Raw genomic sequence first — 26611 nt, forward strand, 5'->3', positions numbered from 1 at the left:
GTATAAATAGAAGACAGATCTGACTGCGTGTTTGGAATTAGACATACTAAATCAAATTAGTGAATCATGATTTTTTTCCCATCAATCCCAGCAAAGACATCAGAGTTCTTTTTAAGTAAGGAAAAATGAAATATTGCATGAAGTTTTTTAACAAAGTGTATTTTGGTGAGAAAGTACATCTTTAAACTGCCTAGTGCAGTAAAACAGGACAGACAGCACTACAAGTACCCCTGTGTCCAGGAGGAAATTTGTATTCACTGTATGATCCAACATGTAATATTTTTCATAACTTGAAACTAAAATTTGCATTTCTCTAATATCTTCCACCTGAGAATATCAAGGAAGTTTATAACTCAACAATAGCCTTCAGAGGCAGTGAGACCAGTTGAACAGATGCAAAAACAGGAGTGAAATTTCTGCAACTTTTTGACAGCTCAAAAAGGAAGGCAGTAAGAAAATCAGGCTGGTTTTCTTCTTCTTGTGTACGATTCATAGATCTCCATTCCTTCTGCACTGATCCCAGGCCCAAGACGCCTTGTGATTTGCTATGTAACACTCGCTCTGTGTGTGCAGCACGTTCCCAGTAGCCTCAAGGGACACACTGGCCAGTCAACCAAGTGAAGTGAAACACAATGGAGACTACCAACTATTAGGCCAAGGCATGATTGTTAACCAACATTTCTAAAACAATTTGCAAGTTAGACTTCATAATCAAAATGGCAATTTTATTTATATTTTCAACATGAAATACAGTAAAATACAGTCTTGGGCTGACAGACATGCTTCTCTGTTAGATTAGGTAATTATATCTCATACAGATTTGATGCCTTAATTAACATACTTTGATTTTAAATAGATACAAGTCCTATTTTAAACTCTATTTTAAACTTTTCCAGGACTCTGATACTCCTTGTAAGTAGCTCATTAAGAGCAGTATTTATAAAGCACTGAGTGCAGGCTGTTCATAACTGGGGAGTGATAATATACAGCAGAAGACAACGACTACTCAATTTTGATTAACTGAGTGATGAGTTACATAAACATCTCTTCAAAATTCAAAAGCCAGCTTCCGTGGAGTCATGAATTGCTTCACTACTTCATCTGTGATCTGCTTCCGTCTCTCTTGATGAGCTGCTATCAAGGGCTGCAATGTTTCAATAAGCACCTTCTTCAGCTCCCCTGTGAGCAATTCTCCACTTGTGTATGCCTGTCAACAAAGTGTTAGTTGCTAAATATAATGCTAAACAGAACAAGACCTAGTGATAAGTATTTCTTAAAAAGCCTGGCCAGGGCAAATGAAGATTTGGATGTCTTAAAAATGAACACGTGCCTTAGAAGATAATGTGGTATCATTGAAAACACACCTTGTAAGAATTTCTTATTGATTTTTAAAAGACTGAGGCAGCTGGATAATCTCATGTTTAGCTATATATAATAAATACAATTTGAATTGGGAAGCGATGTAATTATTTGCAGGAAATTGCACATTTTTCTCCTTAACATCTCACTTAAAAAACAAACAAACAGCTTTTTGCAATAAGCAGCTCACATTTTCACTGTTCTCTCATTTAGTTTGGGTAAAGTATGAGATGAGATCAGAGTAAGCTTTTTACAGCAGACCCTCAAACTCTGTTTAGCTGCCTATATAACGAGTTGGTAATCTGTGCAACTGCTCTGCTCCTGAGAATATTTTCGCTAAACAGCAGAGTTTAGCACTGGTTAGAAAACATGGCTATGGCAGTTCAACTACAATTTGAAATGGCAATAAACTTACTTCCCCTTTCTCATCAGGCCGTTTGTAATAGCAATTCAAGAAAAATACTTTAACAAGAACAAACTGTTTTAATTTCAGTTCTAATTTTTATTTTTTAAAGACATTGTTGCTTTGAGTATGCAGTTCTGAAAGTTATGGAATCATAACTGAAACAGCTCCACTAATGCTGCTATAAGCAGTGACTTCATGTTTTCTAATCTGATTCTGAGGCAGCAGTGCAGTTATGGTGATGGGTGGACAGTTGCATTCTAGAGGTCTTTTCCAATCTTAATGATTCTATGATAAGCTGCTGGCTGTGGTCTAGTCTTTGTGCTCTTGGTAGCAAGAATTGTATAGTAAATATTTCAATGGCTGGAGCCTAATGGAAAATTGCTAAATATGTAAAACACACTCCAGATTTCCATAAGGAAGGAATTTGCAACAGTTTGCAAAAGGATTACTAGTAACTATCCAACTCTGTCCTTGTTTGGGAAGGAGTAAAAGGTTAGAAAAGAATCTGTAGCTATTGCCCTTCTCCTGCAGGAGAAAGCTGATAAACCAATATGATGTGGGTACTATTAACTAAACCCCCAATGGACAGAATTCTGCCAGACATGTATAAATGTAAATTATACAAAACAGGTTTTACCTTTCTTGTGATAATAAGACAAAAAAAAATTAAAAAAAAAAAAAAATCAGCCAGCCTTTGAAGCTGTATTTAGGTACTTTGCACACAAAGAACAGGTGAAGTTATCATACCATTAAAAACAACACTGATCCTAAGGCAGCATCATTTAAAAAGCTGGGGACTTATCCTCTACAGTGTTCGAAAAAGTTATGAAAATACTTAGAAATTAAAAATGTTCATTTGGATTAAAAAAAAAGAAAAAAAGATGACCTGTGAACTTAGTTAAAGGTTTGTCCCCAAGGAAAGGAATGAAGGATATCTTCAGCTTGGCTACTTACTTGTTTCAGTTGTTCAAGCTTGTCATCATCTTCAAGGAAGAAAGTCAGGTACATAAAGGACACATCTACATCACAGTTACCTCCATACTTCCTGTGCTCTTCAATAGTGTCTCTGCCTCCTGAGAAGGCATGCTTGTTAATCTGAAACAATACAATGATTTTACAATTTCTACTAAATTATGCATTGCTATATTGTAAAGAGAGCTATAGCACAGTCCTCTAGCTTCTCTATTAAGGAAGAAGCTGAAGGGTGATTTGAGAAGAGTTAAGGCAGAGCAACAAGACTGAAGCAAGAAAGCAAAAGGCAGTCATTAGATGTCAGCTTCTAATGACTGTGGAGTATATACATATTCCACAGCTTGCATAGTTAGACCAAATATGAAACAAATTCTAGCTAATTTTTGTACTATCAGTTTAGTTGGGAAGGCAAAAGATTACATTTGACAGATTAGCTACATTTGCATAACTATCAATTCCTAAAGATTCTTTGCAATTAGATGTAGAGGAAAAGAATGCAGACACATTCAAAGAAAACAAAAAAACGTAAAGGTGAGGAGCACCTCTTCCATTTGTTGTAAAGCTTTGTGTGCTTAAGGTTTGAAGATACTTACCTTTGTCTTAATTTGTTTGGGTGTATCATTGAGGAAGACAGAGGAGTTGACATCACTAGCACTCATTTTTGTTTGTGCTCCTTGCAGGGCTGGGAAGAAGACTGAGTGCAGTAAGGCTGGTTTAGGATAGCCAATCCTAGGTGCTACATCTCGGGTCATTCTAAAATAAGGATCCTAAAACAATCATCAATAAAAGCACAGAATAAAGTTAAAAAATGTGGTTCAAAGGCTGGCTAGTGTTGGTTAGTTCATGCCTTAACAGGTGGTGTCAAGAAAAAAAAAACACCTCAAGTTCCACAGTTGATACAGTCCCTTCAGAACAGCAAACAAACAAAATTCTATTTTTTCATTTCTGTAGTTCCTCTGTACACTCTGATTCTCTTGGTTAACAAGGATTTGGAAATGGATACCTCTAAGTTGGCAAAATTTCTGAGTGTTTTAACAATGAGCACAGGACCTGAGCTAAATTAGTGATCAAGCTGGTAGAGCTGTGCTATTGCTGTGCTGTGACTTGAACCAAATGCAAAAAAATTACTCCATAACATTGTGGGTGAAGAATGTAATTAAATAATCTTCCAGTGGCTGTTCCTGTGACTAAAAGAGCTAAAGATTCAGACAGTGCAAAATCGGATTTCTAGAAACAATACTTATTTAAAGATGCTACCGCTATCATTTGTAACTGATGTTCCTCAGCTGCTCTGCACAATCACTTGTAGCTGAGGTTCTGCAGCCTTTCTCACAAGTTATTCCAATGCTTCTTTATCTTTTCTGATAGAAGATTTTCCCCCAGGGTACAACATACATCTCCTGTGATGCAAGTTACGGCTCGCTATCTCTTGCCCTAGTTACCATGGAGATGGCTAGAAGTTTCTTTCAACCCCCATGTCAGTGCACTTCTGCATAATTAAAGATTTTACTGTCTTTGCTTTCATAGATATCAGCTTTGAAACGAGTTGAGATCAAGTCAGATTCAAGACTGGAAAGAATGAGTAACACATGATTTTGAAGCTAAGCCCTCATCTTTGTCAGGACACAGCAGAACGCCCTTTTATCTCTTCCAGCTCCCATCTGAAAAAGGTGCTTGCAGGAATGTTTCATGCACATTTTGATATGCCACCATGATGCCTGAACAGTAAATTACACAAACAAATCCAGGAAAAAGAAATTAAGAAATATGATTTTCTTACTTGATCAATAGCACATGGGATAAGACACTGAATGTTCTCCTTGCCATTGAAAATCTGTGGAAATGAAGAACTGAAGGATGGAGCAGCTTGAATAGCAGGAAAGCTGATCTTCCCTAGAAAACAAGAAGTTGGGATATGATAGTGAAGTCTGCAAAGGCATTTTCACCCGTTGCCCTGTGTCCTGTTGCTGCATGCAACTGCAAAGAGCCCAGTCACATCCATTTGAGTTCCCACACTACAGATATTTGTAAACAGTGGTGAGATCCTCTCTGAGTTTTCTACAGTGAGACAGAAACCTGCAATGGTAGTGAAGCAAACGGAAGAAAGAACCATCTAGCACCATGATAATTAGGCTTTTGAGCACTCCTTATCTTTTCTCATGTTAGTGTATGTGTGTATTAATGCAAGTTTTTCCTATATAGTTTTGCAGTAGAAGTTTTAGAAAGTATATAACGGACTATAGCTACATAGAAAAATCAGGAATGGTTCACTATCGTGGTCCTTTCAACTTTTCTGCTTTATACTTTGTTGTTAGTAACGCTACTGTTCCCATCTGTTTCCTGAGTGGCACATACCAGTCTCTGAATAGTTACTTAAATAGCACCATAGAAAGTGAAAGCAAGGATCATTTCCAGCAAACGACTATTTCCTACCAATACAATCACTGTCGGTAAAGCCAAAGATTCCTTTCACTTGGTTAAATGTAACATGCTTCTGAACCTTGATGATATTCTTGTAGAATCCTGTACTTGACCTGTGAGAAAGAAAGTGGAAAAATAACATGAGAAGCCAAGAGCGGGACAGAAGTTTTCATTCCAAAAGCTGAGAATGTCACAAAGCTTGCAGGATTAAATCTCTGAAAGCACTAGTTTGGTCTTTTTGTGGTTCACTGAGATGATAATTAGAGGATTGTTAGAGGACACTAAAAACAACTTTTTTTGCCTGGAAAATTTTACTGTTTTTTCCCCAAAATGTTATACTGAAAACAATACTTTTTGAAAACCAGATTTAATTATCTAAAACCAGAAATATTTTAATTTAGAAACTGTGCCTCATGAAGTCTGGAGTGAATTCTCTTTATGCCTTTCTGTGAACTCAGACAACCTGAATAGATCGCATTTCCTGTGTTGCTTGGTATCCCAGCAGTTCACTAAAGCAATAGTAGCTCAGAGCTAAGTTCCCCGTCTTCCACTATCACCAAATACATCAGCAGCTTTTCCAAATGAAATATAGCTCAGCATCTTCTCTGTTTTTTTTTACTTCTACTGGAAAACTGAAGCAATAGAATTGGCAGGTCTAACATGCCCTTATTCAGTCATGAGGGATATCTGCATTAACCTAACTTTAAGGCAGGAAAGTCAGAGGAGTAGGAAAAACTGTCTTATAGGTTCCACAGTCTAGGGGGTACAGTTCTTCTCTAAAATGAACACCCTCTCACCCAGGTATTTTCAGAAGCTTATCACCTCTTATGGAAGAACAAAGCCCAAAACTTCAGTTCTGAACTTGGCCAATTTTTTTCTTCCTTCTGAGAGGGCAACTCCAGTAGAAGCTTCTTTCTCTTAGATCTTCCTTAAACTTTACTCAGTTTTTCATTGCTATTTTTTCATAATGCATTAAACTAATTGTTTGCATCATTTGTGAAATGCTTTTAGTTAATGTGGTTGAACTATAAATACATCTCAAAGACTTTAATGCCATCCTAAGTCAGTCTGGAGTTTTCTTGGTGGTTTTAGTATTTTTTACCTTTTAGCAGCTTTAATATATTTCTTGTAATTTAAATTTAAACGCTGTGTACGCAAGCGTTTGTTCATATATTATACAGGAGAATGACAAGAGTATGTATATAAGATATTGAATAGCATAAAAATCAGCAATTTTACTTTAAGTATTGTAAAACTTCTATTGAAGCTCTCAAACCTGCACACGCTTATGTAAAGAAAAACACTGCTGGCTATTCAAGTTAGAGAGAAAATGCAAATATGTTTTCGATTTCAGTGCTCTAAGTAAATTTCAACTTACCCCAAGTAGTCTAAATCAGAAAAGATAAAGGTTTTATTGACATCAAAACCACATGCAATAATATCTCTTGCATTTTCTTTAGCATATTCATATGCTTTCTCAGTTGTCATATCCTTCCAAAGGTACTTCTCATCATCAGTTAACTGTATAACTAAAGGAACATCAAATGCTTCTTGCAGCCACCTAATAAAAGCAGGGAGATTTTATTTCAGAATAAGTAGAAATGAAGACCTTTTTGCTAGACAGCTATAAGTATTTTCATACATTTTAAACAGAAGGATATACAAAGGACTGCACCATATGTGAGCAAACATAAATGTTTTATATAGATTATAATGACAACTTACCTGGAAAAAAGACTCACTCACTGTTTCCTGTACATATGTTATCATTTGAAATGGGAGTAGAATTTAAGACATTTTTTGGCTCAGAGTCCAGTATCTTTCTGTCCTGCTTCTACTGCAGACACCACCTAACTAACCAGGTTGAGTTCCATCACAAACTCGGCTTAAAAGAAGCAAAAGTTCTATGAACTGCTATGGAGGGACAGGTACAAAGATGAAGGCTTCATAGTGATACAGGGATTGGGTAATTTTAATGATTGTATGGATTAAATTCATCAACATTTATCTCAGACAAACAGAACTAACTGTAATGTACCATTTTGGTATTTCCATAGACAGCAGTCAAGATTTCCTTAGGAAAAAAATATTTTTGAGTAATACTAATGGTAGAAATAGCTTACTTTGTGAATAAAAATGGGATAAGATGACCAATGTGCATTGCCTGAGAGGATGGTCCTCTGCCAGTATAAAGGTAAAAGGGCTTCTTATTTTCATAAGCATGAAGGATTTGGTCCATATCTCTGAAACAAACAAACAAACAATAAAAAACACAAATGGAAAAAACTTGACTGAACTTATTTGAAAAGTGCTAGCTGCTTTACACAAAAAATCCATGCATATTAACAAATAAACCATAGAGGACTTGCAGGCTGGTGTTTAATATTACTCCCTGAGCCTTTTTTATGTGATAGTATAGATGTATAGATCCACAGGTCATGTGAACCCTTGCTCAAATAAGCAGAGCTTTGCAGCATATGAGCCCTGGTATTCTTTGCTGGGCCAATTTCTCCATCCATCCATTAACATCCTGGGTCAAAATGGAACCTCTACAAAGCAAAGATTCCCTGCACATTTCTCTTTCTATTTGGGATTAGTGAAGGCATAAAAAAATTGACGCATGTACCCAAAAAGAACAAAGTGTTTCAAATGTTGACACAGTAGACCTGGAGTAGTTGCTAATTGCAAATTACAGTTGCTTTACCTGGTGTAAATGAACACAGCCTTTTGCTGGTCACAGGTTTCTCCCAGTAATGCTTAGAGAAAGTCTTAATAATTTGACATTTTTGAATTTTAATGAGAAAGTCTCACCTGTGAGAAAAAAAGATTCCTCTACGTAGAAATCGGTGAGGTTTTTGCCCAGTAGCTCTTTCTATTCGATTGATCAGATCTGTATCAATTTTAGTGCTGCCAAACCGAACTAAAATAATAATGTTGAGAAAAAGAGAAATAAAAAATTAGCATAGCCAAAACAGATCTTTCATTAATCCATGGAGCCCAACTCAAAAAGAACATCTTAACATCTCAGGTAAAAACTAAAATGGCTAAATTTTCCTTATTTTTCCCTTGAGTCCTAACAGTAGTCTCTGAAATTAACTCTGCTAATAGGCCCGGTCTAATCACTACATCCCCATTTTGCTCCATCCATGATTGATTATAATAGCAGTTTTTTTTTTATAGCAGAACTGCTATTCAGGGAAACATAATTAGATCAATAAATTGGCCTCTGTATATCAGAGGATAAAAATGGCTGCAAGGAACTTAATGTTCCTTTCTTGACGTTTAAATTTTCAGCCCTCCAATCACGTTTTCCACTTTTCAATCCCAAATTCTCTTCTCCAAACTTTACTCCCCATTTGTATCAACGTGATTATGGATACTGCTCCCCTCAAGAGGCTTCAAAAGGTAATGCATAATTCTTTTCATTGCAATCAAGTAAGACTTATTGCTTGGTGGTTTAGGAAATCAGCTGATTAAAATAAAACTTTTTCAGTTGAAGTAATTTCATTTAAGAAAAATTTTATTGGACTGAAGTAGCAGCATTTTTTCCTTCTTGCAGATGAAACTGGGGCAAACATCTTCTTCCTTCAGTAAAGCTTCCTACACTTCGATCCCAATTCTTGGACCCTAATGAACACATTTATTCTTCATGATTTTGACCCGCTCAGAGAAATCTTGAAAAGAATCTAACCTTTGCTACTATTCTACTCTACTGAGCATCAGAATATCTTATTGTGATTGACAGATTATTCAAGGGAGCAAAATGGATACATAAGTACATTTTATAGGGATATAATACCTATACCCATCTATTAAAAATCTTCCTGGTGTGATACAGTAATTAACTGAAATGTCTTTCCACGGACTTCAACTTCCTACTAGAGTAGTACTGTACATGTAATCCATGTTTTCTGAGCATCACCACATTTGCTTGTCCTAAGCAGTTCTTAATTACTGAATTAATTTATTCCAAGCAAATAAAATGCAGTAAAAACACCTGAATAATAATAATTTGGATGAATGCTAATTAGAGGGCAGATGAACATGGAAACTCTTAACTCAGCAGAATAGTCAAGAGGCTACTCTTCTGGAAAGAGATGTAATGGAGTCTTCTTCTTGGAGATCTTCAAAAGCCATACAAATGTAATCCTGGGCATCCAGCTCTGGCTGTCCCTTTTTGAGCAGCAGAGTTGGACTAGATAGGAGGGACCCAGAGGTCTCTGCCAACCTTCACATTTCTGTGGTTCTGTGATACAGAAATCATGAGAATACTGACACCAGCTGGGGCTAGCCACCTTAGAAACATTTGTGTAGTGTGAGAAATGATTGAAAGCTCTCTAGAAATACCTAAGTAACTGTATTAAACATTCAGAGTCTGTATGACTGCCTTTTCTCTATTTTCCTCTTCCTTGCTAAAGAAGCTGTCTAATTTTTGCCCACCTGTTTCCTTTAATGAGGAATTTAACACCTTCTTAGATTCTCTATCCAGAGAGAATCTGTATTCCTGAACAATTTCTGACAAGGACACAGTCTCCACTCTCTGACAAGCTTTTAAAAAATTCCTAGCATACTTTTGATCTTTAATATCCTTGCTTTTATGAAAAGACAGCTTTGCTCTTGCTGTACATAAGAAATCTTGAATGCTGCCATTCTGAAAAGTATATTTGCATTTATTGAAAACGTATTGTGTACTTTTTCCTCTTTGCCAGGTTCTATATGCATGCAGAAAACTAATAATCTACTACTTGTTATTCCAGTCACTTTCTGACCAATCTAGTCTTAATAATCTCTGAACAACCATGGAAACTGGGAGAGGTGCCTGCGGAATGGAAGAAAGCAAATACCACTCCCACTTTGAAGAAGGGCAAGAAGAAGGAAATGTGATATTAGAGGGCAGTCAGCCACACCTCAATCTCTGAGCACATGATGAGGCAAATAATCATTCAAATGTTATTAAAGATATGAAAGTGACTGGGAGAAGTCAGTATGGATTTATGAATGGGAATTCCAACTTAACAGCCTTCTATGACGATATGATTAGCCTAGTAGAAAAGGTGAGAACAATGGATACTGTTTAACTCATCTTCAGTATGGCTATTTACACCATCTCCCACCTGATGAAGTCTCACAACTGATGAAGTCTGGACTAGCAGACAGCAAACATTCTGGTTAACAGAATCTTTCTTCCCTGAATATCTGTTCTGGTGCATAACCATGGAACATCCAGGAAACATTTGAGAATAACACTCCTCTCAATTACACCATGCTTTTAGCATGTTCATTTCTTCTATGTTTGAAGAAAAATAAACATACTGACAATTTTATAGAGTACAACTAGTAGATAAATAACATATGAATAGATTGTAGGTGATACAAATATTTCCTTTATTTTAAGAGTTATATTTATAACGTTATACTGATCTCTTGGGTGATATTCTAATTACTATTTTTAAAAAGATGAGGAAAGTTTATTGATAGCAAGTAGTAACTGTTTCACTTCCCAGAGTGGCTACCTTTCTTTTATGAAAAGTTTTCAATGAATAACTTAGAATTTAAGCTACATGACTCATGTGTCAAATTCTCCAACCTGTTAGCAATGCAAATAGGGAAGAACTATCCTAACTCTCCATTGTAGAGTAGGTCAAAAGGACACATACCTACATGCACACATACACAAACAGTTACTAGAAAAGGAAGCTGCTGTCAGGTAAAAGGATAGCACTTCTTTAGATAATTAATTTACAGTGAAGTCATGCTAGTCACTTTGAGAGACACTGAGATTGTGCCAACAGAAGCAGAAAAATGGGAAGAATAGAATACAAGAGTTAGAACTTCCTCCAAGAAAACAAAAAAGGCCTTCTCTGTATCTCCTACACAAGAAATGAGATTTATTTCTAGAATCCAACAATTATCTTTCTCCTTTTTCCCCTCCTGACATGTATTTTTTTTTGCATGTTTTTCCCTCTTCAGCTTTTCCTTTCTCCTATGGCTTTCTACTAAGCCACATCACACATACATCTGATAGGATCTTTCAAGAAAATCATACTCAGTTAAAAGAATGCTGCAACTGAACTCCCAAATGTAAGTAATAATTGCTGACACATGAAGGTGTATGCTCTCTTGTCTGTTTCACAAATGAACAACATACAACTGTTTAAGAATTTTCATTGAGGTATGAAATATATGTTGAAGATTAACAACTATTTCACTTAAAAGAGGGCAAAATTAGTTAAAATTAATGAAAAAGTTTTCTTGCCTATTTCAATGTTATGGACTCAAGCTTTAAAAATAAACTATAAGACAAATAAGGAAACAAACTAAAGCCACATTTTTTAAATTACAGAGCTTTGCAAGTTTTGTAACATCCCTAAAGTATTTTCCATTACTGTATGGGAACTGTTAGGTCACAGATTGAGCACCTGGTGAAGGAGCAGGGCCAGCCCTGGGAGCACAGGTGCAAGCAATTCACCTGTGAGATTGGAAGGCATAGATAGACCTTGAGTCCACCCCTTCCTAACCCCATTTAAAAGCTGGCAGCCCAAGAGGAAGCATCTCTATTGGAGATTATTTCTTTTAGAAGTTTTCCAGCAGGTCCTTATCCTTGGAAAAAGGTAAGTTATTTCTTTTTCAGTACTAAATAGTAACCAATATCTTTCTTAGGTGATCTGAAAACTGGTCAGTGGCCTCTGCTTTACATAGTATGATTACCATTTCCATTTATGTTTTTTTTATGCATAAGCTGCATCTTTTCTGTCCCAAACAGCATCTGGCTGTTTGACAGCATGTCTTGTAAAGGTACTGTTATCCTTAGAGACTTCTGCATTAGCTCTGCCCTCCTTAATGCAGAAGTCAAGTCAAATACAGAAGAATTCTACAACCTGGCCAGAATGCTGTATGTAGGCTTTAGCTGTTCAGCGTCACAAACACTATGATAAACATACTCATTCACAATATCTGCATTAACATAGCTTCTAATAATAGTTCTTATGCTAAAAACAAACTGAATAAAACTTATTTCCAACTGAAGTGGGGAAATCCTTGCCTTGGACATTTTAAACTCCTATAGTAAATTCTTTAGATGTGAATGCTAATGTCAGACATGAATTAAGTGTTACTCAATTCTGCTGATCAGGACTTGTGATCCTTTGCTGTTTTTTGTGGTCATTACAATCACTTCACATAAATCCCTTAGTGTTAGTGAGGAGCTGTACCTATGAGTTTGTCATAATCCACGCCTTTAGCATTTGATGTCTGCACGTTCCAGGGGTCCACAAGATCTTCATCCTCTTCCTTAGTTGTACCATTGTTTATTAATGCATGATCTTTTGGAGGTAAGCCTGCCTGATAATCTTGTCCTGTTGTTGTTTTATATGACAGCTTTAATGACAACAGCATTCTCACTGCTGCATCTATTTCATCCTGAATAAAGAGAAAAACAGCTGTTTGATTTGACATAATTGAGATAGACAACTGTAAGAACGTCTCAGTCCTCCAAAAATCTGTATCCATGCTTTGACTTGAAGTGCATTATTCATAAGTTCTAAGCCTTTATTTATGTTTGCAGCATCTCTGCCAATGGTAAAATTAAAGCAAATAGAAAGCAACAGTTTTCTAACCAGAAGAATTCAGCTCATTATCACTGGCAATGTATTTAAAGTATCTGTCCCTCTTTTCCACTTATGCATGAGGAAACAAAACTCTAGAAAAACAGGCAAGCATTTTTAACAAGACTAACAATTTAAGCAGACAAAGTGATACACAGCTATAACATAAAATATTACCTAATTTACTTTACAGTGTTCTTTTAGTGGCTCAATTGTTAACAATTTGCTTACAGACTTGAAGACTAACCGGAAGATGAAGGTCTTCATAAATCCCATAGTTACGGCCCTTTTAGTACAAGGCTAATGCAATATGTCATGTAAGCAATAAATACATTGAGGTTTTAAAACTAATGCTTAGTTTTCAAGACTTACTCCCACAAGTAATCTATGAAGAGAGAACAAATTAAAACTCTGGCATATTAAGACTCTGCCAACACAGTGATGACAGCACAGGGAACTGGAAATTAATGGCAAAATACTAAATCACTCTAGGAAGATTAAGCAGGAACAGCTACAGGAAGACATATTTGCTAATCTGTACAATAATGTATGGAGAAAGATGATGATGATGATGATGATTATTATTTATTAACAGAGAGCCTAATAACAGGACAGAAAGAAAATGATATTAACTTCATTTGAAAACCAAGAATCTTGGATCACAGCAACTAGTGGAAGCAGAGTATAAGTCTACACAACTCTGTTTTTACTTCAGGAATAACAGCTTTGCTCTTATTAATAACTATTTTGTTTGAGGTATGACCACATAGTGGACATAAGTATTTTTAAACAAAGAATTTTTTCTTAATGCAATATAAATAAGATCTCAGAACAACCATATTCTTCAGTACTCTTAAAGACATTGAAAATGACTGGTTACACACATGGAATGGAAATACCTTTGGTGCCTTTCCTGCTTTCAGTGCTCTGACTTTCTCTCCTTGTTCAGTTACTTTCTCAAACAGCTGAAGTGGATTCAGGGATTTCAAATCACAGTTCGGACTATCAGCCATTTTGCTGGACTGTAAATGACCTTTTATTTACAATTCAATTAAATCCAAAGACTTCCAGTTTTTTGGCTTGAAAGTGGCAGCAAAGCCAGAAGAACTGTAGGGTAAAAAACAGTGTTTTATTCTTCCATGTTTACCTTGAAGATCAGGCGAATAGAAGAACAAAGAATTCCACTGACCACATACCTAATGCTATTGATAACAGCTGGATAAAGTAAAGGCTTCAACATAGTGAGCTTCAAAGAGCAAACAAGCTTAGAACATTTAATTTAGTTTCATGCAGAAAAGGACTGGCGTTGAGCAGCAAATAAATGTACAGATCATTCCAATGTTGTTTCTCTAAGTATCTCATCTAACACTAGAACACATTTGCAAAATGGTGACAAAAGAATTAAATACATCTATGATTCAGAGCATCTCTGATCAGTTGGACATCCTATTCATGACAGCTTAATGTATTTGTACTGCTTTTGGTACCTTGTCACATTTTGTCCCACAAAAGCTGAATCAATCAAGAGATTTTTCTAAGTGTTACATGGAATTTTATCTTAATATATGCCATATAGTATTTCAACTCATAGAAAGCTATATGAGAGAAAGGTCTGCTCTCCTCCAGAGGTTAAAGAAAGACACAAATGATCAGTAAGAAATGCTGCTTTCTGTGGAAGAATCAATCCATAGGTAAGCAATACTCTGAAGTGTAATGAACTATTTGTTCATCTTATGAACTGCTGCAAAACAACCCTGGGAGATAGCTGAATCTAAGAATAACAACCCAGCAGTCTTCCTTACATCCAACATACACCTTGATCACAGAAACCTCCTAACACAGTGTCCTCACCTCTCTAAATAGGCTTCTCTCCCAGGCTAACACCCATAATATTGCACATATTACTAATAACTTACTGTGATAGTTTCTTAGCACTCTAATTTTTTTTTTTTTTTTTAATTAACAGCAACTAAGAGTCTGGAAAACAACAGCTGCACAGTTTACAGTATACCAACACAGAAAGCACAGAAAGCTAAGTAATGCTGTTAAACTGTTAAGCAAGTTCTTGTTTTCAAACATGTTTAAATTAGAGAAGGTTATTTTCATTCCAAACCAGAAGCATTTTGATCTTTGTCTCCACAGTTATAATCTGAAATATGTTACAAGCAGGTTTGTACTTAACTTGAGTGAATACATTGTCTAACTCTTAGTGATTTACAACAGTGGAAACTCCTGTAATATGGACTACACTGAATTAAGCCTACATTACTACACATGCCTACAGTAATCCTGGCACAGCAACTTTTGCTCCTCTGGTAATTTCTTCCTCTGATGATTTTTTTTTTTTTCTTTCCAAAATTATTTGATAAATTGTCTCTAAGTACTCCAATCTGAAAATAGACTTCTATGGCTGTCTGAAATTTGGCAAAGCTGTTATCAGCCTGCCATGAGTAAAAAAAAATAAAAAAATAAAAAATTCAACTGCAGAGGCAGAACTTCTTATTTCAAGAAATTGCTGATGCTCAGCAGCTTTCTGCAATGATGCAAACGATGAGGTCTGCAGATGTACATAAGTGCCAAGGCGCTTTTTTTTTTTTATAGTAAAAATCAAAGCATCATCCTGTTTCATCTGTGTCAACAACAGCTGCACTTGCAATGTTATCTTGATGAAATCTGAGGCTGATAAAATGACGTAGTGCAGATCTTAATGACAAAAATGCACTGAGGGAAAAGTAAATTTTCTATGGAAAATATAAATGCAACTTGGCTAGTGTGGCAAAGTGCTGCATCACAGTTGGATGCAGTTGCTGATGCAATCATCCAAACTGTTGCATGCTTTCTTCTCTTGAGGAAAGTGATGTCATCTGAAGTCATAAATTGATTCCTATTTTACCTAGGTTACAATCAGATGGGACAGTGACAAATGTAGTAATGAAAAAGGAAAGTTAATTAATTAAACTTATACTGAGTTGAAGACAAGCGTGTTGGGAAAATGATTCACTCCAGGCATTTTCTGTCATACCATGGCCACAGAGGACAAGTTCTGTGCTATGTACAATCCTGCTGTCTTTCAGAGGATTATGGATATTCAAAGAGAAATGGTTTTCTTAGCTGAAAGTCCAGACACAGTTGTAGGAGATGTATTTGTGGAGAAGACTGTCACCTCTGATCAGCTTTAAAGTGAGCAGTGTTAGGTTTTTTCTGTTTGCTTGTTTTCAGCAGAGTGATATAGATTCAAACAATTCCAGACAGCCTCCCAGGTATATTATTGAATCATATCATAGAAAGACTTGGGCTGGAAGGGACCTAAGGGTCATCAAGCTCCAACCTCCCAGCTGCAGGCAGGGCTGCCAACCTTTATGTCTAATACTAGACCAGGCTGCCCAGGGCCCCATCCTACCTGGCTTTGAATACCTCCAGAGATGGTGATCCCCAACATCACCAGGCAGCCTGTTCTAGCACCTCAATACTCTCCTGGTAAGCTGTCCTGCTGCTGAGCGTGCAGTGTGAATAGACTGAGTTTACAAGGTATATATTTAATTGGAATAAATTATAAAAGCTGTTTACAATAAAGCTTCACATGTATTTGTCTCCTTTTCCCAGAATTAAAAATGAAAAAAGCACCTAATAGTTGAATTAGCCATTAAACAAAAGTTGAAAGCATTCCTTCTACAAAATAACCAGTCGAATCACAACCTTGGATATATTTATATAGCATATTTGAACTGCCACTGTTTAAAACAAACAAAAAAACCTTCACTCGCCTAGAAAACTTGTTTTTAATTTATCAAGTCCTCCATATCTATCATTAACTAAATATATCTTTCATTAAGGCTGTTTGTTAGACAGCTGTAATATTCCCAGATTTCAGCAAAGTACTTTGAAAAGACTGAGAAATACGTGCATTGCTTTCTATTTTGGTCTATTAATGCTGAAACCGTACTTATATTACAGAATGGACTAAAATAAAAGTGACTACTAATGTATTATGTGTGATCCTTAGATGCTTAATTTAGATCCCTTCAAGTTTGATTAAGCATAGTTCGACAGCATTATTTTAAAGAGGAAGCATAATAGATGTTAAGTAATTAAATGACATAGGCCTACAGTTTACTTACATTCTTTTCTTTCAATAGCAGGTTTTTCCGTTTTTTGTAAGCATGAGATATTTAACTGGAAAAGAAAGCATACGGGGTAAATTCACATTGAAAACATTGAAATCTGCCATTTTCAAATATTGCAAAATAGGAAAATGTAAACAAGATTTATTCTTTGGCGTAAAACAAGTTGTTTTACCTTAATTCTTTAATGTATCTACTGATGGATTGCCTCCTTTCAGAAAGGCTGAAATATGGCTGAGACTGAGTGCAGAAACTGGAGAATTATAAAACAGAAAAACTCCTTAATAAGATGGGAATAAGCTGAATAAAAATAGGATGGAAATAAAAAAGATAGAGAAGAAATTGAATGCTACTGAAAGCTTATTTCCAGTTGCGTCAGTATTGTCCTTCTTTGCTGGTGAAACTCAAGCCAGGCATTCAGTGATTTGGGACGTGGGTCTTTACCAGCTTTTGAAATACATAAATGCAATTCTGATCTTTAAAAAAAACAACAAACAAACAACTGGATATTCATAGAATCATAGAATGGCATGGGTTGAAAAGGACCACAATGCTTATCTAGTTTCAACCCCCCTGTTATGTGCAGGGTCACCAACCACCAGACCAGGCTGCCCAGAGCCACATCCAGCCTGGCCTTGAATGCCTCCAGGGATGGGGCATCCACAACCTTCTTGGGCAACCTGTTCCAGTGCGTCACCACCCTCTGTGTGGAAAAACTTCCTCCTCGTATCTAATCTAAACCACCCCTGACTTACTTTGAAACCATTCCCCCTTGTCCTGTTACTATCCAGCCTCGTAAACAGGATATTCTACAGTGTAGCAAAATGCATGTTACAAAATGTATTACATAAGGAAAGCTGTCAGGAAAGGAAGGAAAGCTCAAAGACATCACATACTTTCCCTAAACATAGTTGAAGGAAAAAATTCATAGATGGAAACTTGAGAATGGACTGACTTGGTAAGTTGAGAAAGCAAAAAATGAAAAGATAAATTAAAGCACACAGCATGAACGTAGACATCAATGGAAACGTGCCTAGGGAAGCACTGCAACCAGGATGTGTTTTAAGGAACCGTCATCACAGTCATAGTGATCATCAATTCAAGTGTGAAAGCGTGGTGAAGGTGTGCAAGACGAGTCCCTGAGATGACAGTGCAACATTCTAGCTTGTCAGCGTTCCGTACCATTTGAGCCCCCACCCATCACCCGGACACCGCTTCCTAGGAAAGGGCCCCCAAACGGAGACCCCGCAGCACCGCTCGCCCAGAGGAGGCGAAGCCCGGAGCGGTACCCTCTGGGCGGCCCCTCCGCTGCCCTTGGCCGTGATCTCTAGGCGCCCGGCTCCACGCGGCCCCGCTGCTCACCCGCTCAGCGCTCTGCTGCCACAGCCATTGCATCACCGCGCTCGGCGCTCTATGTCCTGCTCCGGGTGGGAAACGCGAGCTGAGCGGAACCATCGCTCCGCACCTCCAGTTCCCCCGTAAAAATCAGCGTTCGCCTCGCACCCCCACGGAGGGCCCGCATCGAAAGATGCCCTCATGAGCACTCAGTGAGTCGCGATCCGAGCTCTTCCCTCCCACCGCGCTGTCCCAGCAGGAGTTGAGGGGGCGATGTGTGGCGGTGCTGGTTTCCACCCGGCGCCATTTTAAAGAGGGGCTGTCGCAGCGGAGAGACTTCCGGCGCCTCTCAGGTGGTGGCGGGTGAGGGGCGGCTGCAGGCTGGGGTGGCGAGCCTGGGAGGGCTGGGGAGAGGGGTGAGGCGGCTGTGCCGCCCTCACTGTGCCGCCCTCAGCTTTGCTCGCGGCATCTCTAGCCGTGTGGGGACGGGTGCTCACTGGCCAGCGTATGTGCGTGCGGTGCTCGGGCTCGTTGGCGTAATAGAAAATCTGAAAGCTCTGCGGAAGCGTCAGTTTCCGTGTTAGCTCGGCTCGCTGGGAATTGATGTGAAGTTGATAAGGTTAACGAGCTTGCTAAGGTGTGGGTGCTGTGCTGAGACGTTTTTCTTGGAGCGACATAGGGAACATCTGGCTAGTGTTTTTTTCTTTGGGAACAAGAGCTGAGTGGGAAGACTTAGAATGACAGAGATACCTTGCTTTTACAAGAGTGCTGAGGCTTATGGGTGTTATTCGTGTTATTTGGTGACACGTGATTTTTCCAATATCCCATGGAAAAGGATCCCCTTTCCCTTTTCCCCTTTCCCCTTTCTTTTTTTTCTTTCTCCTATTTTATTTTATTTTATTTTATTTTTATTTTATTTTATTTTATTTTATTTTATTTTATTTTATTTTATTTTATTTTATTTTATTTTTAACCTGGAAATCCTGTCTTAGAGGGCTGCAGCTCCTCTCCTCTAAGGAAGCTTGAGGGATTGGGTTTCTTCAGTCTGAAGAAGAGAAGGCCCTGGGGAGACCTCACTGTGGCTTTCCAGTTCTTAAAAGGAGCTTTTAAACAGGAGGGAAATCAACTTTTTACACTGGTTGATAGTGATAGGGTAATGGGAAATCTCCCCTAAAAGAGGGGAGACTTAGGTTAGATGTTAGGGAGAATTTTTTCATTGAGAGAATGGTGATGCTGTAGAGCTGCTGCCCAAAGAGATGGAGGTGCCCACGGCCAGGCTGGATAGGGCACTGGGCAGCCTGACCTGGTGGGGGGCAGCCAGCTCATAGCAGGGAGTTGGAACTGGATGGGCTTTAAGGTTTCTTACTACCCAAACCATTCTGTGATTCTAAATACAAGGAAATGTCCAGATGAAGTTTAACAAAAGCAAGTGTAGAGTCTTGCATCTAGGGAGGAATAATTGCATGCACCAGTACAGGTTGGGGGATGAGCTGCTGGAGAGGAGTTCTGCGGAGAGGGACCTGGGTGTCCTGGTGGATGACAGGTTGGCCATGAGCCAGCAGTGTGCCCTTGTGGCCAAGAGGGCCAATGGCATCCTGGGGTGCATTAGAAAGAGCGTGGCCAGCAGGTCGAGGGAGGTGATCCTCCCCCTCTACTCTGCCCTGGTAAGACCTCATCTGGAGTACTGCGTCCAGTTCTGGGCTCCCCAGTACAAAAAAGACAGGGATCTCTTGGAGAGAGTCCAGCGGAGGGCCACTAAGATGGTGAAGGGCCTGGAGCATCTCTCCTATGAGGAAAGACTGAGTGAACTGGGTCTGTTCAGCCTTGAGAAAAGGAGACTGAGAGGGGACTTGATCCAGGTCTACAAATATCTAAGGTGTGGGGGGCAGAGTGGCGAGGCCAGACTGTTTTCAGTCGTGAGTGGAGACAGGACAAGGGGAAGTGGCCGGAAACTGCAGCATAGGAAGTTCTGCACAGATGTGCGTAAGAACTTCTTTACGGTGAGGGTGACGGAGCACTGGAACAGCCCAGGGAGGTGGTGGAGTCTCCTTCTCTGGAGATGTTCAAGACCCGCCTGGACACCTACTTGTGCGACCCGGTGTAGGGAACCTGCTTTGGCAGGGGGGTTGGACTCGATGATCTCTGAAGGTCCCTTCCAACCCCTACAATTCTGTGATTTTGTGATTCCTGTAGTTGCCTCAGAACCTCAGCTTAATGGTGTTTTTTTGTTATTGTTGTTCTCCTTTGTTGGTTTTGTTTGTTTAAATAAAGTGAAAGCCTAATCCACTCTACTTGTATATCTTCTTTTATAGCTTTGAGGCAGAGGTCATCTTCTCGCTGTGTTTGCTCTGTAAAAACCAGGAATCCTGGTGGGAGCCTGTTTGCAACTTTGCAATACAAAAAGTAACCGCTTAGTGTAACTGTTGCAAAATGCAGTCCTTTAATGTAACTATTTATTTAATGGCAGGTTTGGAATGAAGGTGTCTTACTGTTTTCAAACGAATCCTCTAGAGGGGGATCTTGATGCTTTTATAAACTAAAATGTTGGTCATACTGTTTCAGTTAAGCACCTTGATCATTTGAGAGGAATTGGATACTTATTTTATATATAGAAATATATACAATGATATATATGTATGCCTTAATAGGAACGTGTTTTCTGGATGTTGCTTGTAAGTGTTACAGAATGCAGAAAATAGCCTTTGGTTAATTCTTTAAGTTAATGGAAGCATGCTTGTTTTAGTTTGAAAAGTTAAATGAGGAATTCTTACAAGTTCCAGTGTACTACTGCAGCAATATTTGTAGGACTCTCATTTGTGGCATCAGCTCTGCAAATGCTTTTGTAGATGCTGACGTTCAGGCAGCATTGCATTCTCATTATAATCAAGGAGCTTTTGAGGATAGCCTCTTGTCTGAAAGCAAAGTGTTGTAGGCAAAATAGTTGTAGCATGATGAGCAGTAATGTCTAAATAAGAAAACAAAGCAGAGATAGTGTGTCACTTCATTAATCTTAGCAATTGGAAGATAACACTACTTTTTGATTGTAAAGACTAGAGTTTTGAAGATTACTTTTTGTGGAAACGTCAGTTGTTTGAATGCAGTTAAATCTATACTCCATGTGCACCACTGAAATTTTTGGGAATAGGTTTTTTGGGATTGTTACAATGTTAGATTATTCAGCTTGTTATATATGTGGTCTCAATGTGGGAATTCTTTTCATAGAAACTTTGGAAAAAGTTTGTTCCACAGTAAGCGAAGATATTCATGCTTTTACTCTCTGTAAGTAAAAGCAAACACTGAGTTTCATGTAGCTTCTGGCATGTGTCTTATGTAAAACTATAGGCTGTGTGGAACTTACAAATTCTCAGCTACAAAACAGCCTTTTCCAACATAGTCACCACCATTAGCTACACGTTTTTGCCAGCCGTGAGCAAGAGCCTGCATGCTGCACAGTTAAAATCTGCACCAGTGGAGGTCACTGTCACTGCCTCCACTGCTGAAATGCATCACCCAGCACCTCACTGTGCTCACATCCACTGTTTGGTCTCCTTAAACATTCAGCGAGCATCACTGAGTATCAGTGGGTGCCATTTTATCCGCTTGAAAGGATTCAGTGATGCACCTTTGCTTCATACACACTTTCACGTCAAATGCCATTGTGTCAGACTGCTCCTCTGCTGCCATCTGTTGCACAGCAACAAAATGCAGTGGGATATTGGTGGGAAGGTTGAGCCTCTGCTGCCAGCATCCAACTCTCATGTTATGGACCAATATAATATAGCATTACTTTTAGAGCAGTCTGCATTTTATTTTTGTTGCCAATTGAATCCCTTCACACATAACAACACAGATGATTTAAAAGAAATAAATACTGTTAGTCTCATTCCAAAGTACTTGTATTCATATTCTTATAAATGAATATCCTAAAATGCTGCATAGTTACATTAGCCTTTGGTTTGTGTGCAAGGGGGAGGGAATGCTATTGCAAGCAAGGGGAGAGTGATTTGCTGTAGTTTGTTTTTCTTTCCATACTCATTTTCATAGTTTTGTCTCATACAAATGTATCTCTGCAAAGCATAAAAAATGTATGCAAAGTGCTTGGAGGCACATTATCACAGAATCACAGAATTGTAGGGGTTGGAAGGGACCTCCAGGGATCATCGTGTCCAACCCCCATGTTGCATAATTGAATGTACATATGTGCTATAATAGAAAAATAAATTCCAGGAATAAACAGGAATTAAACAGTTAAGGATTTTAAGAACTTAAGTTATTGAAACTGTAGGATCCATAATGAATTGTGCTCTGAATGGTCAATTCTTTGTTGTAGATCATCATTTGGAGGATTCCAGCACGAGATTTCTGGAGTTTGCTGTATCCAGCCATAATGAGTTCCTCACTGGTTGCTTATGATGATTCAGACCCTGAGGCAGAAACTGAAAAAGCTGATGATCTCAGTACCAGCAGACAAGCAAGCCTTCCGAGTTCTTCTGCAAATCCTGTTCAGCGCTTTGCACCTGGTATTTTGAGTACAAAATCTACATATGAAACGCAGCTTACTGAGAACACTGGCAATTTTGACTTGAGCATTGTTTGTGAAGATCCCCCTGAGCATTATGCACTGAGTAATAACAGTGATTTGACATCTTATTGTAGGAGAGCGTCCTCTAGTCCTACTGCATTATGTATGTCCTACAAAAACTATGAACAGACATTGAGCTCTTCAAGAAACTCTGGAAATGGTGCTTCCCAGAAGAGAACACATGAAGATAGTCCAACTGCCCCAAAAGGAATCAGACCGTATATCCCTAAAAGGTTACGTCAAGAAAATTCCAGTGCCTGTGAAAAAAAGGAGTCTGATCAAAGCGGGAGCTCCAGTTGTGATGTGAAGCTAGATATATCAGGAGAGCAGACAGTGACAAAGATATCTGAATTAATTAAGCCATATTTAGGATCCAGGTATAAATTAACTGAAGTTCCAAAAAGCTTAATATTTCATATGTCTAAACACAGCGGCCCTGTTAATGCAATCCAGTGGTGTACTGTACAAGAACAAAGTCATATGCTTCTCTCAGCTTCTATGGATAAAACAATAAAGGTAATGTAAAACAAAATGCTTTTTGAACTTATCAGCGGGCTTGAAAATACTGTATTAAGTAATGGTTTTCTGGGAATAATGTTTGCTCATGTGTTTGGCAGTTATAACGTGTTCAGAGTGGGAGGAGATGCTTTTCGGTATCAGGTATAAGTGACCGCTACTACAGGTACTCTCCTGGGTCTTATATATATGTATCCTACTGTGGTCTGAGGAGGCTTTTCACTCTAAGTTTCTTTCATTTTTGAATATTTAATACTTAGTGTATTTTCCTTCTAACTTTTATGACTTTGATTTCAATTCTTAGTTCGCTTAGTCAATATAGTAAGTCTTACTTTTCCTTTCATAATCATAGAATATCCTGAGTTGGAATGGACCTGTAAGGAGTCCTACTTCTGTTTCCATGAAGGACCACCCAAAGTCCAAGCCCTATGTCTGAGAGCATTGCCCAAATGCTTCCTGAACTCTGGCAACTCAGGGCACAACTGTGGCCCCAGCAGAGCCTGTTCTGTGCTCACCACCCTCTGGTGAAGAAGTTTTTCCTAACACCCAACCTGACCCTCCCCTCTCACATCTCTATGCTACTCCCTGAAACTTTTTTTCTCAATTTCAGGGGTTTAAAATAAATCTTAGTAAGTAAAGAAGGTGAAGAACAGCTTTTGTATCAGCATATTTCTAAAATGAGAGGAAATAACTCTAAAATTCAGTTTAAATTCCGATTTCATGTTAGAGTGCATTTCCTTCTACTCCTTTCCCCAAAATTCTCACCAAAATTGAGTTTTCTTTGCTTTTTCACTGTTTTATTTGTGGTAGATAATTTAGTGTCATTTAGCTTGACTTTTATGTACATATATGTATATATATTGATAGGATTGTTTGTTTTCTTTTTCGTTCCCCTGACTTTGCCATGGGGGCATATGAAGTAGATGCTGATCTCATATCTTTGAAGCAGTGGTGTTCTTCAGTCTCAGACACAGCTCTAGATTTTTTTCTCCTCCATGTCTACTAAAGCATTGGTTTTCATAGAAAAGAAAAAAAAACAGGTCTTTTAGCATGAATAAATGAACATGAGCCAGCAATGCGCTCTGGCAGCTCGAAAGGCAAATGGGATCCTGGGCTCCATCAGGAGAGGGGTGGCCAGCAGGGACAGGGAGGTGATTGTCCCTCTCTACTCGGCTCTTGTGAGGCCCCACCTGGAGTACTGTGTCCAGGTGTGGAGCCCTCAGTACAAGAAAGACATTGAGATTTTGGAAAGGGTCCAGAGGAGGGGGACTAAGATGATCAGGGGGCTGGAGCACCTCCCCTATGAGGACAGGCTGAGGGAGTTGGGTTTGTTCAGCCTGGAGAAGAGAAGGCTGCGGGGTGACCTCATTGCAGCCTATCAATACCTGAAGGGAACCTACACCCATGAGGGGAGTAAACTCTTCAAAAGGGCTGACAACAGCAGGACTAGGGGAAATGGTTTTAAGTTGAAGGAGGGAAGATTTAGGTTGGATGTTAGGGGGAAGTTCTTTACTAGGAGAGTGGTTAGGCCCTGGAACGGGCTGCCCAGGGAGGTTGTGGATGCCCCGTCCTTGGATGTGTTTAAGGCCAGGTTGGACGGGGTCCTGGGCAACCTGATCTGAATGTGTATGTTTGGTGGCCCTGCTAGGCAGGGGGGTTGGAACTACATGATCCTTGGGGTCCCTTCCAACCCGGGTGATTCTGTGATTCTGTAATAAAGCTTCCACCTTTTCACTTTTTGCCACTTTAACCTGTCAGACTATCCAAGTTCAAATACTCCGAGCATTTTTGTACATCTTTTTCATTGAGGCAAAATAGGAAAAATAAAGGTAATTTTTCTTCTAACAGGTCTTGCTTAAAGTACTGAATAATTTAAATCTTGTTTGCTGTCTGATGAACAGCCTTAAAAGGAAAATACTAAGATATACAAAAAGTGCTGATGTTTTTTTTTTTCTTTTGGTAAGCAGCAATGTATATTTGTGTTGTACAAAATTGTATCTGCCTTTGACTTAAGTATGTCTAAATTTGACTTTGTCTTAAACTGTCCTACCACTTATTTAGTATTTGTTTACTGCCCCTAAGCCTCATTATAGTGTTGAGTGAATGTAATTGTGGATGTACTAAACCTGGTAAAACAATCTTAAAAAAAAAAAAAAAAAGTTGTCATTGCTATGTAAAATTATTAAACAATATGAATAATAGCCTGTTTGTTTTCTTCTAATTAGGTAGAAGGGCTGGTGCTACCAACCTTGATTGGAAGCAGTATTTAAAAGTAAAGCTGATTGTCAAAGGAATGGATTTGCTGTATGTGCCCTGAACCATGGGAATTCAGTTTACATGGAGTGTGTTAATATTGGCAACACTTCAGGCTATAGGAGTGTAGAACATTACTTAAGTGACAGCGTAGCTGTTATGAAGCCTATTAAAATGCACTTCAGTATTTTGAAAGGTAGTCTGCAGAGGAATGTCTGGAAATGATTTTTATTGGGTGGTTTTTTTGTTTTTGTTTTTTTCCTTAATGAGTTTGAAGACTGTTGGTATGAGCTGTAGTGTCTTTACCTTTCAAGCCAGTAGAGGGCACAGTCAGATTAAGCATTGTCTTGATGTTATGCATCTCTCTAACTTTCTAGGGTCATGAGCCCACGAATCTCTAAGGACTACAACAGTAATAATTTCTCTTCTGGGAATTTTTTGGCTCTCCACCACTGCCTGGAGTTGTCTATTTACTGATGTAAGCATAAAACAAACAATTGAAAGCAGATGTAGATGTACCATTTTTTTTCTTCCCCAATCCTGTACCTTCCTTCAGCTTTTCCTTTGCTGTTTTCTTCCAAAAACACCTGCTCAGAATTTATAGTTGAAATCCAGGCAGCAGAAGCTCGTTCCTCTTTCTTTTTAACGGGAATATTCATGGTAACAGACATTCAGGATATCTGCAGTATTTACTTTGAGCATCTGATTTGGGTAAGACTCAAAACACAGTTAGAAGCCTAAAATCTCTGTATAATCCAGAGCCACAAAACTATGCACGTTCAGTTTATCATGAATACTTACAAATGAATATTTGTATGTAAATTTCTTTGATTCAGTCCTTCAATCTATGCAGCAAGATATGTATTGTTTGAAGGTATCACCCCAGTATCAGTGGAGATTTTTCAGATCTGAGAGTTCTGTCTTGCAGATCAAACTGCTATTGCAGGGTAGTTTTTCAGTTTTGATTAAATCAGAAGATCTGCAGCCATTTGCATTTTTTCTTTAATTTAGCCAAACCATTATGCATCTTTTTTGTTCTTCT

General features: G+C 38.4%; 2 protein-coding genes across 3 annotated transcripts in view; one reads left to right on the forward strand and one right to left on the reverse strand.

Annotated features, from left to right (window-relative positions):
- Nucleotides 1–746: 746 nt before the first annotated feature.
- On the reverse strand, nucleotides 747–18318 carry WARS1 (tryptophanyl-tRNA synthetase 1). Its single transcript, XM_048947806.1, has 12 exons — nucleotides 18246–18318; nucleotides 16881–16935; nucleotides 13662–13869; nucleotides 12370–12577; nucleotides 7970–8078; nucleotides 7282–7401; nucleotides 6537–6719; nucleotides 5171–5271; nucleotides 4518–4630; nucleotides 3331–3504; nucleotides 2720–2860; nucleotides 747–1207 (listed from the first exon to the last, which is right to left on the reverse strand). The coding sequence occupies exons 3-12, from the start codon at nucleotides 13773–13775 to the stop codon at nucleotides 1049–1051; spliced, it is 1422 nt and encodes a 473-aa protein (XP_048803763.1). The 5' UTR covers nucleotides 13776–13869; nucleotides 16881–16935; nucleotides 18246–18318; the 3' UTR covers nucleotides 747–1048.
- A 152-nt stretch (nucleotides 18319–18470) lies between these two features.
- The window catches only part of WDR25 (WD repeat domain 25), a 59833-nt gene continuing 51692 nt past the window's right edge, over nucleotides 18471–26611 (forward strand). Inside the window, exons 1-2 of one of the 2 annotated variants that reach the window (XM_048947805.1) lie at nucleotides 18471–18571; nucleotides 22549–23316. In XM_048947805.1, coding sequence (XP_048803762.1) covers nucleotides 22606–23316 — 711 coding nt within the window. In that variant the 5' untranslated portion in view covers nucleotides 18471–18571; nucleotides 22549–22605. Of the gene's footprint in view, nucleotides 18582–22548; nucleotides 23317–26611 lie in introns of both variants that reach the window. The other variant, XM_048947804.1, reaches the window with a different exon arrangement.

Source organism: Lagopus muta, chromosome 6, assembly GCF_023343835.1.
Source record: "Lagopus muta isolate bLagMut1 chromosome 6, bLagMut1 primary, whole genome shotgun sequence".
Lineage (NCBI taxonomy): Eukaryota > Metazoa > Chordata > Aves > Galliformes > Phasianidae > Lagopus > Lagopus muta.

Coding starts and splice junctions, on each gene's coding strand:
- WARS1 (XM_048947806.1), bottom strand. CDS start 13,775: ATGGCTGATAGTCCGAACTGTGATTTGAAATCCCTGAATCCACTTCAG. Junction 3,505..4,517: donor TCCCATGTGCTATTGATCAA/GTAAGAAAATCA, acceptor TGATTGTTTTAG/GATCCTTATTTTAGAATGAC. Junction 1,208..2,719: donor AGCTTGAACAACTGAAACAA/GTAAGTAGCCAA, acceptor CTTTGTTGACAG/GCATACACAAGTGGAGAATT.